Raw genomic sequence first — 19,670 nt, 5'->3', positions numbered from 1 at the left:
TTCCGTGTCTATTTCATCCTCTCTTTCCTGCAGCAGTCTGTTGCTTTCTGTAGCTGGTATAATGGAAAAGACGAACTCTTTGTTTTAATCCACATACACTTCCACTTCCCATACTGCAGTTCTGGCAAATTTACAATCACTGTCCATCATGTCAAGATTTTGCTTACATGGCTGAGCAACATAGCCTTGGTTTTGGTTGAGAGGAGGGAGCATTTGTTTTTTTTTTTTATTGTTAAATATGATTATAGGAATTGATCTCATCCAGGTCAGTATAAAATCAGCTGAAACAAATCAGCTCTCCCTGCAGGTATATCTCCCTCTAGAACTCTGTTCAGAGTCTTATGAGTAAATGGAATTTAGGTATCTTGACTTTGATTTTCTCTGAATTATAGAAATATTTCAGGTGAGTCGCATAGTAACTGAAGTACCTCATATTTTGGCTTTGTTTCTCTCTTCCCACCTACCCTGTGTCTTTAATCTGTAAACATGCTGAAAAACATGTTGTCATTTAAAGGTATCCCACAAGAAGTTGTATTTAGTATCAATAGTCACCTGTTATATGTCAGGGGTGTGAGCTGAGATGTTCCAGGGTCAGGACTAGGGTAGGCCCGGATGCTAGGGACAGTCGGGGCCTGCAAAGTTGGACCCCTCTCTAGGGTGAGTGTTTGTGTCCGCTGCTCTTTCTGTAGGGACAGAACCGGCTCGGGCTTTACCCAGTCTAGTGGATGGGACATCACCACCACCATCAGGTGTTAGGAGTAGCGCCTACTTCCTGGTGGGCAGAAGCCTGTGACTCAGGCCACCGGTCTTTTTACTCATAGCCAGACCCAGAGGTAAGAGAGGACACCAGCTAAGTGGCTGGAGGTTTAGGGGGAGCAAGCACGCTCATTAGGGAAACCAAGGCAGGGATGGACTACGTCTCGTGGTGTCGGGGAGGGCTGTGACTGAAGGGGTCCACCACCGCCCCGGGCCTGCTGGTTGCCGGTGTGAGGCCCAAGCACAGTGGCCGGGATGGACACGCGTTCTCCCTTCCCTGCTAGAGCAGACCCGGATGGGGCCGGGTGGTGGTCTCCTATGAAGCCGCTCCAGGGACTCGGGCTGGGTGGAGGTGGAGGCCGAGGCCTAGAGTTGACCATTCCCCACCCCTGTCCTTCCCTTTGGCCAGGGTGTTTTGCTGTTTTTAAACCATAACTTCATTAATTTTTGAGTAAATGAGCATCTGAGACAGCTAGTATTATGAAAGGATTGCCTTTTTTTTTTTTTTTTTTTAAAGTGGTGAAATCTACTCTTCTGGACACGAAGGAGGAGGAGGTTAGCCTTGCTGAGATAGTTTTGCTATGGTAGAGCAGTGAGCGACTCTGCATTAGAATCACCTGTCAGGCTCATTAAATCTGGTTGCTGGGCCTCATCCCCAGAACTTCATAGTTGGTGTGTGGGGGTGGGTTGAGAATTTGCATTTCCAGCAAGTTCCCAGGGCCTGCGGCCATGGCTGCCCCAGAGGACATACCCTGGGAATCACTATCATGGAGTAACCCGTGTGTTCCGCATGCTGCAAATGTAAATGATGGCTATTTGGTTAACTCCACCACAGCTGTGACTATCTCCTATTGATATGCTTCTCTCTGTCTTCCTTCCACAGGCATTTTGACGTTGGACTACATGATTTTTTGGTTAGGTAAGCCAATAATTTTTATTTTAGGTATCATTGGCATAGCCTGTCTATTATGGAATACTGAGATGAAAATAAAATCCTTGTTAAATATCTTGATGAATAATGGCAACTGTATAGTTGTTACGAAAACACTGCCAGCACTGTTTTTTTTCTGTGTGTGCGCCTCCCAGAGTCACACAAGAACAGCCAGCCTCTTTAAACAATCAAAGGAATTTATTTTTAAAGGGGTTTATATCTGAAATGGTAGTTACCTAACTATTGGGCTGCTACAAAGACAAATAGAAAAGTGAAGCGAGCCAACCTGCATGCATACACTAAGCAACCATCTTGACCAGTCTTCCCTGCACTGAATTTAAGCTTTTTAAACAGAATATACTGGTGGTTTTGGGCTTCCCACGTGGCTCAGTGGTAAAGAATTCACCCACCAATGCAGGAGATGTAGATTCTATCCCTGGGTCAGGAAGACCTCCTGGAGGAGGAAAATGGTAACCCACTTTAGTATTTGTGCTTGGAGAATTCCATGGACAGAGGAGCCTGGCGGGCCACAGTCCATGGGGTTGCCAAAGAGTAGGATGTGACTAAACAGTAACTGGTTCTTCTACAGTCGTTAAGACACCAACTTTGTTCATAATTCAAGGAGATTACAGATAGCAGTTTATATCCTAGTATATTGGTAATTTGTTAGCTGGGTTGGCTTACAGGGTGTATTAATTCCAAATAGTTATTAAACAGAGGTTAAGTGGAAACATACTAGAATATTAACAGAGTTGCTAAGAATATGCATCATATTTTTCCTGCTATAAACTTTGTTGTACTTGCTAGATTTTCATTATACTGAGCATGTATTTATTATTCTAATAATGCTGGGAAATGTCATTAAAAGTACCTATCAAAAATATATGTGGAAAGCAATAATGGTTGCGGAAGGACTATAAGTTGAAGATTACAAGGAAACCAGAAATCACGTAGAGTGCTTTGCTTTCTGTAACTATGTGGCTCTAAATGCTAATTAATTCTAACAGTCCACTAATAAAGTCTTGTAAATCACATGTGATTGTTTCTGGGTAGATGTCACAGTGGTTCAGTTCTCTGCGAGGCACGGCCATCTCCTTGTGGGTAAGATGCTCTCTGAGGGGAAATAACATCTTTGGCATCACCTGGATCCTAAAACAGCAGCATTTCCTCTGTGCTAGATTGCATATGGTGGTGTCCCAAGAGAGGCCATGCCTACCTTGTCCTTTCTCTAGGTCGTTATCCAAGGCTGTGCAGTGAAATTCCCTTGACCTGAGGAATACAGATTATCCTGGCTTTCTCCAGGATCTCACACACGGAAGGTTGTGTGTAAACTCTTATCCATGATACATCAAGGGTAAATGTATTTTAGCAGAAGGGATAAAGGGTCAGTGGCCACAGGAAAGGCAGGCATGAGAATTCTGTATCTAAAGCTGTCAGAAAAGCTGTCTGAATGAACTTCAGGGGGTAGTTTGGATTTTTTGAGTCAGTGTCTTTGGTACTGTGTGTTACTCCCATACTGCTATTCACATGAGTGCTGTGGTGTCTGCAAGTTTGTACTCGGTAACTTTCTTGAGGACTGGGAACACATCTTAATCCCGTTTTCATAATTCAGTTATATAGAGAACCAAGCCTTCAACAGAGATTTGTGTAGGGGTGACTGAAGGAGTAAATGCATGAAATGAGGCAGAAAGGACATGGAGGGGTGAGGATTAAGAAGAATCTGTTTATTTAACAAATAATTATTAAGCCTACCGTGTGCCACTTGGTTATTTCTGGGAATACCATGGTGAGGAAGAGAGACATTTGATTTAAAGCTTTTCCTCAGCTCACTGCTTGCCAGCCTTGTGGTTTCAGCAACCTGAAGTGAGGAGGAGGGGTGGTCCGCTTCGGGGACCCCTTCTCTCTGTCCTTTTTCTAGGTGCCAACCTTGTCTCCCGTGGTAGGGGAGGAGGCAGAGGGAGTGGTTAAGTGACTCTAGTTGGTGTTGGGACCCCCTGGCTTTGGCAGAAGGCCCTTTTGTGTGAGTGCTATAGTAAGATGCTCAAGGAGTCACCTTAATCCGTTCTGTGAACCAAGCAGAACTGGCGCTTCTTTCCACCCTGCCGTCTTCCTGAAGTTTTCCTTTACTCTGGTTGGGGCAGAACAAACCACCACACCGGTGGTTATCCATCTGGGGAGTAAGTCCGTCTCGCCTCCTGGCAGGCATGCCCAGCCTCTGGTGAAGCCTCTTCATCGCCTCAGCCACCTCCCAGCACACGTCAGCCCTCCCCACCAAGCCAAGAGCCGAAGGACTCTCACTCTCTTCCTGTCTTGCTGTGTCTCACTGTTGGCTGAACCCAGGGTGGCTAGGCTCCAGCCGGGAAGCCGGAAGAAAACTCAAGGAGTCGTAGGAACTGCAAACACGTTTGTTCTCTAATGGTGGGTACGGCAGCAAAAGGGCCTTCTCAGGTGGAGCTTATACACGGTTACAGAGCCAAAGGGGCCCGTGGCCGAGCGGGTACATCGTGCGGCACATGCGCGGCGCTCTAAGTGATCTCAGCCGGCACATGGCCCTGTATTTACAAAACATGGAGCGAGAGGCCGTGGGGCGAGAGAGCCTGACCACTGCCGTCTTGGCTCATTTGCTGTTTCCCTGCACTTCTCTGGCCTCCTCCCAGCTTGGGGATGTGGGGTCGGGCAGGGTGGAGGTGGGGGAGCTGGTTGAGGGGAGTAGTCAGTTCTCCATCTCCTAGGAATTCCAGGATGCTATGTGTGGGGGGGTGTTACCCCTTTATTTGCAGCTGTCTTTAGAAAGTGGATCCTTTCTACTCCCATGTTGCAGGTGGTGGGGGTGGGGTGCAGAACGCTGGCCTGGTGGGGACTTAGCCTTGGGCCCTTTAGTGAAAGCTGTTCCATTAGCACATCAGTGTGGAAGGGATGAAAGAGATGAAAGCAGGAGGTGAGGGAATGGCAGCCACAATTCTTTTTAAAGGTTAAGCTGTGATGGGGAGGACAGAAAGACCAGGCAGCTGGCGGAGAGGGTGATTTGCAGGGGGATTTTGTTTTTCCTTTTTAATTGGAGGAACATTTAGCCAGCAGAAGGTCTTAAGTGCCCTTTAGACTTAAGAAAGTGAGAAAGTGGTTTCAGTTGGGTGGAGCACATAATTGCCAGGGCAATGAGGAAGGCAAGCCCTGAACAGTGACTTAGTGACCTCAAAGGGCCTTGGCATATCAATGGAGAGATTGGTGTATCAATAGAGAGATCCTTAGAGAATTAGAAGAATGAAGCGGAGTGGGATGGGGTGGTTAATACTCAAGGGATCCTTCTCAGTCTGTGATGACCAACAGAAGAAAATATATTTCCATTTGTAAAAAGAGGACATGTTGGAGAAATTGGCATAGACTTTTTTTTTCAATTAACTGCAATTATTGACTCCAACTAACTCTTAACATGTACTCTGGGTTGTCAGGCTCTATTGAATGCTTAGTGTTTGGCAGGAAAGAAACTGCAGCATGCCTGAAATTAATCAGCTTCATCTTTTACATTGATGGAAGCAATGTCAGTGTCTCTGGAATGACATCAATTTCCACAAAGCCAAGAGCCCTATCTGTGATCTCAACCTAGGCAACTGCAGGGGAGGGACATGTCTCCTTTTAAGTTGTTGGTGTGTTTCACTGTGCTGTGGGGCAGGAAGGAGCTGTCACAGTTAATGAAATGTGAGCATTTCTGGTGTTGGCGTTTTATGATGACTGTGGGAAAATTCTGTGCACTCAGTCCTTCTGCATCTTATAGAAACCAAAGGGAAGACTTCCTGGAAACAGTCATCACAAATTACTGAAGAATATTCTCAGAAGAGCATTAGCTAGAGTTCTTAATGTGATGCTACCAAAGAAAAAGGAAAAAAGTGGCCAATCTAGGAAAAGAAACGCAGAAGAAAGCTGCTCTTTGATTTTAAATAGGTAACAGGATGACTTGTTTAAGTTTAGCTTAGTTAAATTTTGGCAAGAAAGTAGAACTGATTAGTGATGTTTGGTTTGATTCTTGCTGTTTCATTTTACCCATAATTGTAGCCAGCCCCACCCCTTTTATGAAAGGTATACTGTAACTGCTTTATATCTACCCACCTGCCCCCTTCTAAGTTCCTTAGATCAGGGAATCATTTTAAGTGATACAAGATGCTCTCGTGACTTTTAAAGGGAAATCTCAAAACATCCTTCTTACATATTGTCTGAAAGATGAAATTTGTCAGGGGTTTTGTTTTTTAAACAATTACTGCTATGATTGTGCATGTAAAAAGCAGAACAATGTTCACCCGTGTTTTCTTCTTGCTTTTTGTATTATTTATATTTAGCTGTTTAATCCATTTTAATACGTATTTCAAATAAGAGTCTAACTTAAATACTGGGACTTCCCTGATGATCCACTGGTTAAGATTTGGTGCTTTCACTGCTGTGGGCCCAGGTTCAATCCGTGGTCGGGGAACTAAGATCCCACAAGCTGTGAGATATGGGCAAAACAAACCAAAAAAATGCAAAATATGTTTTCTTTACTATCATTTTCCATTTTTGTTCTAAAGTGCATGTGTGAGCACCTCAGGACCACTTTTTGTCCTTAGAATTTTTTTTTCACTAAGTATTTTTATTGGAGTATAGTTGCTTTACAATGTTGTTAATTTCTTCTGCTTAGAAGACTGTTCTGATATCCTGTCAGGACCAGCAGAAATGCCAAGTGTGGCAGAGATGCCATGGGTACATTTTAGGCAAATAGAAAAAGGCAGTGGGCCTCAGGCATGGCCCTGAAGCTACTTGAGAGGCTCTCTGGAGCTGATCCAGTCATTGGAAGATAAATTCCTTTACATAAGCAAACAGATTCTGCATAGAGATCTTTCAATGTAGTGCTGATTCAATCTTGTACAAGTGCTAATGTTTCTATGAAACAGCTTTGCTGTGCGCTTTTGAAATGGGATTTTTGTTCTGGTGAGAGAGAAGGTAGAATGGGCCAGCTGCTCACTTTTGTAGTGTCCTTTGTTCTCCTGGAGGTTGATCCTGGGACCCCACCATGGTCGGGACTATCTTTGAATTGTCAGAGGGCAGCACACTTCAATGACGTGTCAATGAATGGTTCACCGAATTCTGAAATGAGCAGACCCGGTTTTGGTTTTCTCTTGGTGACAACCTGTACCTGACCCAGTCACAAAACCAGCCCCACAGCAGAACAGAAATGTTGTTTGGGCTGAAAACATTGGTGTTTTGAGCTTCCTGAGTCATAGGGTGGTCTGTAACCTCCTTTATTTTGAGCACCCTGAAGTCCACCGCCACATTTGCTGTAGTTTAACAGTAGCAGTCACAAGGTTGATAAAGAAGTCTGCTCACCGTTATTTGAAATTATGTTTTGGATAATGTGATGCCCGCCCTGCATCTTTCAGAAGCCTAATAGTCAAATGACTAATCAGTTCAGTTCAGTTGCTCAGTCGTGTCCAACTCTTTGCAACCCCATGGACTGTAGCACGTCAGGCTTCCCTGTCCTTCACCAACTCCCAAAGCTTGCCCAAACTCATGCCCATCTAGTTGGTGATGCCATCCAACCATCTCATCCTCTGTCATCCCCTTCTCCTGCCCTTAGTCTTTCCCAGCATCAGGGTCTTTCCCAGTGAGTCAGTTCTTCGCATCAGGTGGCCAGAGTACTGGAGTTTCAGCTTCAGCATCAGTCCTTCCAATGAACACACAGGACTGTTCTCCTTTAGGATGGACTGGTTGGATCTCCTTTCAGTCCAGAGGACTCTCAAGAGCCCAGTTGAGTCTGAGCTCTCACCATTTCTCACATCACATTTTCCTTTCTGCTTCTGGAGAAGGGATATTCACCTTTGTCTGTAGTTTGGGCTCCTTACCTCACAGCATTGTAGTGGGGTCTATAATATATGCCACACAGCTAGCTCCATGCCTGGAAACAGTGAGGGCTTAGTAGGGGTTAGTTTGTCCTTTCTCTGCCCTCACTTCCCCTCTGGAATCAGGGTAACAGGTTTGAGTCCTGGCCCCCATCCTACCTTGGGGTCACTCACTAACCCCTTCTGAGTTCTTGATGACTTCTCTGACGCTGTCTCTCCCTACTCAGGAGTAGTCAGTGATTCTCTTTTCCTGGGTCAAAACCAGACCAATCCACCCTGTCCAGGGCCCACAGCAGTAGGTCTTCAGGTTCTTTTGTTCCCATGGCCTCCTCCAGGGGATCTTTCAAGCCTAGAGATCGAACCCAGGTCTCCCGCAATGCAGGCGGATTCTTTTCCCGTCTGAGCCACCGGGGAAGCCCTTTCCCATCTCATCTCACCTTTAATCTTTTGTGTCACTGCCAAATGGCTCCCCATGCTATTTTCCATCTTTCTCCCCACTTCCTGGCTTCTCTTCTTGGCTCATGTGTTCCCTGTGTGTGAAGTGCCCACCTGGCCCCCGTATTCAAGTCTGTTCCTTTCCTGCCCATCTCAAATGCTGCTTTCTCCCTTCTCAGCATGTGTCTCCATTTGGGGCCTATTGTCTTTCTTTCTTTCTTTCTTTTTTTTTTTTTTTTTTTTTTTTTAACATATTACACATCAGTTATCTCAGTTTTAAAATAATGCAGTGCTTGTTCCCGTTTAAAAAGGAGTAAAGCTGTGGACTAGGAAAGTTCATTTGCTTGGTGAAAGAGCTGAAACCAGTGTCCCTTGTCTGTAACCCAAGGACTCAGAGCATAGAGAAGGGGCTGAGTGTTTGGCACCATGAATTAAAAAAAAAACAACAAAGTTTGAATGAATACATTTTAGTTTTCAAAAATGGAATAGAACTTAGTAACCATCTCCTTTTCATTTATTCCATTTATTTATGCAACCAGTTAAGTGGTCTAAGCACTGTTTCAGGAACTGGGATGGAAGCAGTGATGGGCTAGACAAGGTCTCTGCCCTGCCTTGCCTGCGCTGCAGTGGGTGAAGCCAGAGAGTAAATGAGCACAGCATGGCCCGTGATGCGATGGAAGGGCGAGGTGGGGAACCCCCTTCGATGGTGTGGGCAGGGAGGGCCTCTTGAAGGCAGTAGGTGACACCCAGTGAGTGGTGGGTGAACTGGAGGAGGCAGTGGGGGAGATCTGAGGCTGGGCTGCTTCAGGCACCAGGGCCCTGAGACCAGAAGGAGCCCACTGAGGAATGGAAGGAGGGGAAAGCAAGTGGGACCAGAGGATGTGGAGCAAGGAGCCAGGAGTCCAAGATGAGTCTGGAGGAAGAGGTGACAGCCGGGCTGTGGAGAAGAATGGGTTCTCTCTTCGATGCAGTTGGTGCCACGGGAGGGTTTTAAGTAGGGGAGTAACAGGGTGGATCTGTGACAGGCTGAGCTAGGAATTAAGTGGCATTAGCGGTTACCATGCTGCTGCTCTGCAGGCTGGGGCTTGGTGACCCAGAGAAGCCTCTCTGACAAGCAGCTTCTGTGAAAGCCACTCTGTGCTGTGTAACAACAGTAGCCCCAAACGATCCTTTCATTTCTTTCTGCTTTTGCTGGCTTGGTGTATTGTACAAGGCATCGTGAAACACGTGGCCCTGAGCCTGGAGGCAGTTGATGGTGGCGGGACTCGGCAGTAGGCCTTTGGAGAGTGCGGGCTGGCTCTGGGCAGCCCTCCTGGGATGGGGTTTGCAGCTTTCCCGTGGGCACGCGTGGCCGTCCTGGCACTTGAGCCCCCTCCCCGTGTGGCCTCTGAAGGCCTCGGTCTTAGCCCCCGGCTCCTGTCTCGGGGCTGCTGCTCTTGGATGTCAGCCACCCTCAGGACAGGAGACCTCGGTCTAGAGCCCCGATCCCCGCTCTGGGGTGACCTGAAGGAGGACGCCATCTGGTTTACACATGAAAGCTGCTGCATGATGAGTCGGGATATTCTTCCCTTGTGTTCTCCGTCGGTATATTCTCAGTTTTTGTCGAAAACGCAGCCGCTTCCTGGCTTCCCCCATCTCAACTCCTGTCAAAGACAGCGTTTCTCCTTCCCCAGACTCGAACACGTGGAAGGATCTGTGGTCCTTTCCTCTGAAGAATTTTAGGGTTAGAAGAGCCTTGATGACTATGCCCCGCATTACAATACTTTTCAGTTCTTAGACGATTTCTCAGGTCCGCTCTCGCTTCCTTCCTACTGCTACCACTTCTGAGGAAAAACTTTCCAGAATTATTCATCCTCATGGCTGTGCTATATCGAGTTTGTTATTTAGAAAATCTAGATTAAAAAAGAAACTCTTCATCCTCCCAGAGCTGAAATGCATAATTCACTTCCCACCATACATAGCCTCTGTCAATATAGATTTTCCAGTGAATAAATGTATCCTTTAAAAAAGTTGAAAAGAGCCCCTGGTGAATTAATTGAGAAAATCTGCAATATCGACACATAATTTTAAGTGCACAAAAAGCTCTGGGTCAAGGATGTTGCTGAGCAGGATGGACTGTAAGGTCCGTGGTCCAAACCAGTGAAGGTGGGGTATTTATTCAGTAGAACATTTGGCAAGTGGTGGTGCTTGTCTTTTTTTTTTTTTTTCTTAAACTCTTTTCCTGATTCCTGGGGATTGTTCTGACTTGTCAGATTTCTGCACCGGATAGAAGCCAGAAATTTGCTTTGCTTTGCAATAAAAGTCTCAGATTCCTCCTCCCCTCTACTTGTTTTAATTTTACTTATATTTTAATTGGTGGAAAATGGCTTTACAATTTTGTGTTGGTTTCTGCCATAGAGCATGGTGAATTAGTCATAATTATATAAATATATATATATATACCTTCCCTCCTGAGTCCCCCTCGCCTCCCCCCGTCCCACCCCTCTAAGCCATCACAGAGCGCCAGGCTGGGCTCCCTGTGTTATTTAGCAACTCCCCACTATCTGTCTGTTTCACACGAGGGAGTGTGTATACGGTCAGTGCTACTTCTTCCATTTGTCCCACCCTCACCTTCCTCCGCTGTGTCCACTGGTTGGTTCTCCACTAGGTTCTTCACCATCATTCTTCTAGCTTCCATATGTGTTTGTTAATACGCGATCCTTGTTTTTCTGCTTAGCTTCTGCCGAGCATGACACGTGCAGGGAGGGGCACGTGGAATGCGTTCTGGCGGGCCGGGCGGCAGGGCCATCCAGCAGGTGTCCGGGAGGAGCCGCTCGCCTGAGCCCAGCGGCAGGCACAGCAGGGTCCCCATCGGAGCAGTGGTGGTGGAATTTGTCAGCAGTACCTGACTGCCCAGCCTCCAGGCCTGGCTTCCGGACCCCCTCTCAGAGGTTGTGCATGCTGCGGATCCTTCCTTACTCAGTTCCTTTCCTGTTAAAACTGACCGGAGTGGGTTCTGTTATTTGCGATGAAAATATCTGCTGTAGCTACTTAGCCAGCGATGTTTGGGGTGTCTCGCTCAGCAGGGGGAGTCCGTGATCTTTACTTGGCTTGGCCCACCAGCTGCATCGATTCCACACACCAGAATTGAGCAAAATTGCAGCTATTTTTGCGTAACGGAAGCAGCCTGTGGAGTGGAAAGGGCAGTGGATCAGATACGCAGGGCCGTGGCTCTCGTCTGCTTTACCGCTCTCTGGCTGCAGTGATTCTGTGCAAGTCACGTCTCCCCTTGGGGCTTGAGTTTTCTTATTTGTAAAATGAGAAAATAATATACCAAATGAGCTCTAAGGTCCCTTCCAATATCAGCAGCCTCTGAGCAGCAGCTTTGGTGTTTTTATTATTGGAGAGCTGCTTCTGTTGTCCAGACCAGCACTATTTAATACAGTAGTTACTAGCCACTTGTGGCTATTTCAGTGTAAATGGTTTAAAATCCAACAAAATTACAAATCTAGTTCCTTAGCTGCACTGGCCACATTTTAAGTGCTCCATAGCCACATGTAGCTACTGGCTATCATCTTGGACCAGGCAGGTAATAGACCATCTCCATCATCGTAGACATTCTCTTGATAAAACACTGGTCTGCATGATAATGACATTTGTCTACTTCCTTTGTAGAGATGCTGGCTGTTCTGTTGTATTTCCGCCTGCTTGCTTGAAAGATCAACATCCATCTTACTAGCCACTCATGATTCATTTCATGGGTATGCACGTGTGCTCAGCTGTGTCTGACTCTTTGCCACCCTGTGGGCTGCAAGTCACCAGGCTCCTCCCCCATCCATGGGATGCTCTAGGCAAGAATACTGGGGTGGGTTGCCACTGCCTTCATGCAGTTTGCCCAAGTAGAACTCCTTATCTACTCTTCCCCTATCCCAACCCCACACTTTGTCCCATCCCTATTCTCCCTGTCGTCTTAGAGAGTGGCTCCTCACCTGTGTTAACTTGGACAGAAAGCCTGGGGTTGGGTTGGAAAGGCTCTTCTTCATCGTACCCCCACACCCCCCATTTTGGTCCCTAAATTCCCTCAGTTCCTCCTGTTAAATATTAACTGACCATGCCTTGTCCCCATTCACACTGTACGCACCATGACCGAGCCTCTCATCCTCTATGCCCCTGCTACTGTGAACCTCATCTTTGCTTTCTTCCTCATTCCAGCCTGTCCCCTCAGCCCACCCCCAGAGGAACTGAATCAAAGTACAGTTTACAGAAAACCCAGCAAAAGGCAATTTCAAACAGCCATTCTCCTCCCTCCACAGCCGTATGTTCAGCTGCCTTTTCCAGACTTAACCGTTGGCCTCATGAGCAGCTGTGTTAAACTTCTTTCTGTTCCCTGAATGAGACTCGCTCACTCATTTTCTTCTTGGTATGTGTCTTTGCTTCCTTCTGCCCGTATAGACCTTCTCAGCACCCAGTCTGGAGGTCACCTCTTTTGCAGAGTCCTTGCTGACTCCCTGGAGGAGTTAGGTGCTCCCCATGGGGGTGTTCTGCATCTCAAAGGTCATGGTCGGTGGCTTGGGGCTCAGACTTTGGCATCGGGCTGCCTGGGTTCAAACACTGGTTGTGTCACTGTTGACTCTGTTTGACATCTCTGTGCTTGACTTTCTTCATCTATGTAGTGACTGTTCATAATACCTAATTCATGGACCTCTATGAGAATTAAGTGACCTAATATGTTTAAAGTGATTAACATGGTGCTCAGCCTAGAGTAAGCATTTAATAATTGTTCATTGTTGTCCCCATCACTGTACTTCACTTGACTCCTTCATGTACTGGGATGATAGCAGACTGAATGGTGAGTGATCATACCATCATGGTTATTTGGGTTATGAAGATCTTTTTGTATAGTTCTTCTGTGTATTCTTGACACTCTTGTTAATCTCTTCTACTTCTGTTAGGTTCATATCGTTTCTGTCCTTTATTGTGCCCATCGTTGCATGAAACATCCCCTTGATATCTCTAATTTTCTTGAAGAGATCTCTTGTCTTTCCCATTCTATTGTTTTTCTCTATTTCTTTGCATTGATCATTGAGGAAGACTTTCTTACCTCTCCTTGCTATTCTTTGATACTCTGTGTTCAGATGCATGTATCTTTCCTTTTTTCCTTTGCCTTTCACTTCTCTTCTCAATTATTTGTGAGGCCTTCTCAGATGACCATTTTGCCTTTTTGCGTTTCTTTTTCATGAGGATGATCACTGCCTCCTGTACAATACTATGAACCTCCATCCATAGTTCTTCAGGCACTCTATAAGACATAATTCCTTGAATTTTTTATTTTTTGTCACTTCCACTGTATAATTATCAGGAATTTGATTTAGGTCATACCTGAATGGTCCAGTGGTTTTCCATATTTTATTCAATTTAAGTCTGAATTTTTCAATAAGTTCATGATGTGAGCCATGATCAGCTCCTGGTCTTGTTTTTGCTGACTCTATAGAGCGTCTCCATCTTTGGATGCAAACAATATAATCAGTGTGATTTTGGTATTGACCATCTTTTGACTTCCTACTTTTGCATTCCAGTCCCCTGTGGTGAAAAGGGCATCTTTTTTGGGTGTTACTTCTAGAAGGCCTTGTAGGTTATCATAGAACCCTTCAACTTCAGCTTCTTTGGCATTAGTGGTTGGGGCATAGACTTGGATTACTGTGATGATGAATGATTTGCCTTGGAAACGAACAGAGATCGTTCTGTTGTTTTTGAGATTGCACCGAAGCTCTGCATTTCAGACTCTCTTGTTGACTCTGAGGGCTAGTCCGTTTCTTGTAAGGGATTCTTGCCCACAGTAGTAGATTATAATGGTCATCTGAATTAAATTCACTCATTCATATCCATTTTAATTTGCTGATTCCTAAAATGTAGATGTTCACTCTTGCCATCTCCTGTTTGACCATTTCCAATTTATCTTGATTTATGGACGTAACATTCCAGGTTCCTATGCAATATTGCTCTTTACAGCCTCAGACTTTAGTTTCACCACCAGACACAGCCACAATTGGGCATTGTTTCTGCTTTGTCTCAGCTTCTTTTCTTTTTTTTTTTTTTCCTTTTTATTTATTTTTTAATTGAAGGATAATTGCTTTACAGAATTATGTTTTCTCTCAAACCTCAACCTGATTCAGCTATAGGTATCCATATATCCCTTCCCTCTCATCTCCCTCCCCATCTCACCCCTGTAGGTTGATACAGAGCCCCTGTCTGAGTTTTTTAGCCATACTGCAATTTCCCGTTGGCTATCTATTTAACATATGGTAATGAAAGTTTCCATTTTACTCTTGCCATACATCTTACCCTCTCTTGCCCTCTTCCCTGTCCACAAGTCTATTTTCTATGTCTCTTTCTCCATTGCTGCCCTGTAAGTAAATTCTTTAGTATCATTTTTCTAGATTCTGTGTATTTGTGTTAGAATATGATATTTATCTTTCTTTTTCTGACTGACTTCACTCTGTGTAATAGGTTCTAGGTTCATCCACCTCATTAGAACTGACTCAAAAGCATTCCTTTTTATGGCTGAGTAATTTTCCATTGTGTATATGGACCACGACTTTTTTATCCATTCATCTGTTGATGGACATCTAGGTTGCTTCCATGTTGTAGCTATTGTAAGGAGTGCTGCAATGAACAATGGGATACATGTGTCTTTTTCAATTTTGGTTTCCTTGGAGTAAATGCCTAGGAGTGGGATTGCTGGGTCCTATGGTGGTTTTTTCCCCTAGTTTTTTTTAAGGAATTCCCATACTGTCTTCCATAGTGGCTGTATCAATTTACATCCCCACTGGCAATGCAAGAGTGTTCCCTTTTCTCCACACCCTCTCCATCATTTATTGTTTGTAGACTTTTTGATGAGGGCCATTCTGACTGGTGTGAGGTGATATCTCATTGTAGTTTTCATTTGCATTTCTCTAATAGTGAGCGATATTGAGCATCTTTTCATGTGTTTGTTAGCCATCTGTATATCTTCTTTGGAGAAATGTCTGTTTAGGTCTCTTTCCCACTTTTTGATTGGGTTGTTTGTTTTTCCGGTATTGAGTTGTATGAAGTGCTTGAATATTTTGGAAATTAATCCTCTGTCAGTTGTCCCATTAGCTATTATTTTCTCCCACTCTGAGAGCTGTCTTTTCACCTTGCCTATAGTTTCCTTTGCTGTGCAGAAACTTTTAAGTTTAATCAGGTCCCACTTATTTACCATTGTTTTTATTTCTGTTACTTCAGAAGATGAGTCATAGAGGATCTTGCTTTGATTTATGTCATTGAGTGTTCTGCCTATGTTTTCCTCTAATAGTTTTATAGTTTCTGGTCTTACATTTAGGTCTTTAATCCATTTTGAGTTTATCTTTGTGTATGGTGTTAGGAAGTGTTCTAATTTCATTCTTTACATGTAGCTGTCCAGTTTCCCCAGCACCAGTTATTGAAGAGGCTCTCTTTGCCCCATGGAATATTCTTGCCTCCTTTGTCAAAAAGAAGGTACCCATAGGTGCGTGGGTTTATTTCTGGGCTTTCTGTCTTGTTCCATTGGGCTATATTTCTGTTTTTGTGCCAGTACCATGCTATCTTGATGATTGTAGCTTTGTAGTATAATCTGAAATCAGGAAGGTTGATTCCTCCTGTTCCATTCTTCTTTTTCAAGACTGCTTTGGCTATTCAGGGTCTTTTGTGTTTCCATATGAATTGTGAAATTTTTTGTTCTATTTCTGTGAAAAATGTCATTGGTAATTTGATAGGGATCATGTTGAATCTGTAGATTGCATTTGGTAGTATAGTCACTTTCACAATATTGATTCTTCCTATCTAGGAACATGGAATCTCTCCCCATCTGTTTATGTCATCTTTGATTACTTTCATTAGTGTCTTATAATTTTCTGTGTACAGTTCTTTTGTATTCTCAGGTAAGTTTATTCCTAGAAATTTTATTCTTTTTGTTGCAATGGTGAATGGGATTGATTCCTTAATTTCTCTTTCTGATTTTTCATTGCTAGTATATAGACATGCAAGTGATTTCTGTGTATTAATTTGTATCCGGCACCTTTGCTAAATTCACTGATTAGCTCTAGTAATTTTCCAATACTATCTTTAGGATTTTCTGTGTACAGTATCATGTCATCTGCAAGCAGTGGGAAATTTACTTCTTTTCTGATCTGGATTCCTTTGATTTCTTTTTCTTCTCTGATTGCTATAGCTAGGACTTCCAGAACTATGTTGAATAATAGTGGGAAAAGTGGGCACCCTTGTCTTATTCCTGGTCTTAGGGGGAATGCTTTCAGTTTTTCACCATTGTGAATAAGATTTGCTGTAGGCTTATCATTTATGGCCTTTACTATGTTGAGGTAGGTTCCTTCTATGCCAATTTTTTGAAGAGTTTTAATCATAAATGGGTGCTGAATTTTGTCAAAGGCTTTTTCTGTATCTATTGAGATTATCATATGGTTTTTATCTTTCAGTTTGTTAATATGGTGTATCACCTTGATTGACTTGCGTATATTGAAGAATCCTTGCATCCCTGGAATAAACCCAACTTGATCATGGTGCATGAGCTTTTTGATGTGTTGCTGAATTCTGTTTGCTAAAATTTTTTGGAGGCTTTTTGCATCTATGTTCATCAGTGATATTGTCCTATAGTTTTTTTTTTTTTTTTTTTTGTGTGTGTGTGGTCTTTGTCTGTTTTTGGTATCAGGGTGACGGTAGCCTCATAGAATGTGTTTGGAAGTGTTCCTTCCTCTGAAATATTTTGGAAGAGTTTTAGAAGGATAGGCATTAGCTCTTCTCTAAATGTTTGATAGAGTTCTCCTGTGAGGCCATCTGGTCCTGGGCTTTTGTTTTTTGGGAGATTTTTGATCACAGTTGCAATTTCAGTGCTTGTGATTGGTTTGTTCATAATTTCTATTTCTTCCTGGTTCAGTCTTGGAAGACTGAACTTTTCTAAGAATCTGTTCGTTTCTTTCAGGTTATCCACTTTATTGACATATAGTTGTTCATTATCTCTTATAATCCCTTGTAATTCTGCATTGTCTGTTGTAATCTTTCTTTTTTCATTTCCAATTTTCTTGATTTGATTCTTCACTGTTTTCTTCTTTATTAGTCTGGACAAAGGTTTCTCTATTTTGTTTATCTTCTCAAAGAACCAACTTTTAGTTTTATTAATCTTTACTAACTACTGTTTCATTTCTTTTTCATTTCTTTCTACTCAGATCTTTATGATTTCTTTCCTTCTATTAATTTTTTTTGGGGGGGTCTTCTTTTTCCAGTTGTTTTAGGTGTAAAGTTATGTTATCTATTTGATGTTTTTCTTGTTTCTTGAGGTAGGATTGTATTGCTATAAACTTCCCTCTTAGAACTGCTTTTGCTGTATCTCTTACGTTTTGAGTTGTCATGTTTTCATTGTCATTTCCGCCTCTTCATTCTTTCTGGAGCTATTTCTCCACTCTTCTCTAGTAGCATATTGGGTACCTATTGACCTGGTGGGTTCATTTCTCAGTGTCATATATTTTTGCTTTTTGGTACTGTTCATGGGGTTCTCAGCAAGAATGCTGAAGTGGTTTGCCATTCCCTTCTCCAATGGACCACATTTTGTCAGAACTCTCCACCATGACCCCGTCTGTCTTGGATGGCCCTACACCGCATGGCTCATAGTTTCATTGAGTTAGGCAAGATTGTGATCCATGTGATCAGTTTGGTTAGTTTTCTGTGATTGTGGTCTTCATTCTGTCTGCCCTCTGGTGGATGAGGATAAGAGGCTTGTGCAAGCTTCCTGGTGGGAGGGACTGACTGTGGTGGAAACTGGGTCTTGTTCTGGTTGTCAAGGCCATGCTCAGTAGGTCTTTAATACAGTTTTCTGCTGATGGGTGGGGCTTTGTTCCCTCCCTGTAGGTTAGCCTGAGGCCAAACTGTGGTAGGGGTAATGTGGTAATGGGGACCCCTCAAAAAGACTTATGCTAGCCTCCCAGGACTGTTGTAGCCAGTGCCCCTGACCCCGTGGCAGACCACTGTCCACCCTTGCCTCTGCCAGAGACCCCCAGGCACGGACAGGCCAGCCTAGGTCCGTCTCTCGTGGGGTTACTGCTCCTTTCTCCTGGGTCCTGGTGCACACACGGCTTTGTTGGGCCCTCCAGGAGTCTGTTTCCCAGCCCTGTGGAAGTTCTGTAATCAAACCCCCTGGCCTGCAAGGTCAAATTCCCCGAGGGTTCTCCGTCTCTCTGCCATATCCCTTGGTTGGTGAATCTGTTGTGGGGCCTGAACTTTCACAGCAGTCTGAGAACCTCTTTGGTATAATTGCTCTTCAGTTTGTGGGTCGTCTGCTTGGCGGGTCAGTGGGGCTAATGGTGACCTCCTCCAGGAGGACTTAGGCCACACGCATGCCTCCCAGGGCTACTGTAGCCAGAGCCCCTGTCCATGAGCAGGCCACTGCTGACCCGCACCTCCACAGGGGAGACCCTCAAACACTCAAAGGCGGATCTGGCTCCGTCTCTTGTGGGCTACCTGGGTCCTAGTGCACACAAGCTTTTGTTGATGTCCTCTGAGTGCCTCTGGCTGGGTGACGTTTGATTTTAAATGTGATTGTACCCTTCCTACTGCTTCGTTGCAGCTTCTCCTTTGCCCTTGGTCATGGGGTATCATTTTTTGGTGGATTCCAACATTCTCCTATCAATGGGCATTCAGTAGCTAGTTGGAATTTTGATGTTCTCACAGGAGAAGATTAGCACACATCCTTCTACTCTGCCATCTTGGATTCCAGATTGCTGGGGAAGTGTGGCTGTAGTTAAAAATTACTTATGCGTATGTTATCCTAGCATGTCTGAAGTCCTCACTTAGACAGTGGAATTGATGTGTTGAAGGGAGAAGACCTTCGGTAGAAAAATGCATAGTGTATCCTATTAATTGATACACTAGAATGGGAGGGTACTTTATCACTGATATGTCAATAACAGTAATAGTGTCAACATTTAGGATGAATAGCCTTGTATTAATCAGAGAAGATTCATTTGCAATCAGAAAACCTCTACCCAAATGAGAAAAATGTGTATAATCAGTGAACTGCGACTTTGGCATACCCTGCAGTCTGTAGGAATGAGGATGGGCTGATGTACCAGGGAGTAGGTGTGAAGCTTCAAGTCAGTGTAGTTGGTGATTTTCTTCTCCAGCTTTTGTTCTGGGGGATTGTCAAAATCCTGGTGTGCTTGTGGGAATATATTACTCATTTGAACATTAACAGTTAATAAGTGCAGTCTTGGAACCTCAGGGATGGTTCCAAATGTTGCTTGCCATATAAGATCAAGGTCTGTTGCAGTGAGGACGATTTCTTCTGTTAAGTTGGTGGACATCACACACAACATCAAAGCAAGAACCACCATGAGGAAAGGGGTTGACCTACTGTGAGGCAGGGACATGGTCTGGCACCACCTAGTTCCAAAAGATCAATGTTTTCCAAGAGTTGTTAAAAAAAAATTGCTTACTGAGCAAAGTGGACATTTGCTTCATACTCTGACTGTTCAGTACCTTTTGAACGTATTTCTGGCTTTGCAAAATGCCTGGCCTTCTGGACCAGTACAAAGTACTTGTACTTCCTCAAAGTACAAGTCAGAAGTCACTTTCTGGGTCTCCTTGGCAGCTAGAGCCAGAATGTATCCCAGGCTCTGTATCTCAGATGCATCAGAAGGATA

General features: G+C 44.2%; 1 protein-coding gene across 7 annotated transcripts in view; it reads left to right on the top strand.

Annotated features, from left to right (window-relative positions):
• HHAT (hedgehog acyltransferase) overlaps positions 1-19,670 on the top strand; it is a 344,241-nt gene that overhangs the window by 175,178 nt on the left and 149,393 nt on the right. For all 7 annotated transcript variants that reach the window (XM_065936274.1, XM_065936275.1, XM_065936273.1 and 4 more), the window contains one exon: positions 1,640-1,675. In XM_065936274.1, coding sequence (XP_065792346.1) covers positions 1,640-1,675 — 36 coding nt within the window. The remainder of the gene's footprint in view (positions 1-1,639; positions 1,676-19,670) is intronic.

This window comes from Muntiacus reevesi, chromosome 5, assembly GCF_963930625.1.
Source record: "Muntiacus reevesi chromosome 5, mMunRee1.1, whole genome shotgun sequence".
Taxonomy (NCBI): Eukaryota; Metazoa; Chordata; class Mammalia; order Artiodactyla; family Cervidae; genus Muntiacus; species Muntiacus reevesi.
The sequence above is the reverse complement of the archived record's forward strand: the minus strand, read 5'-3'. Positions and strand labels throughout refer to the sequence as shown.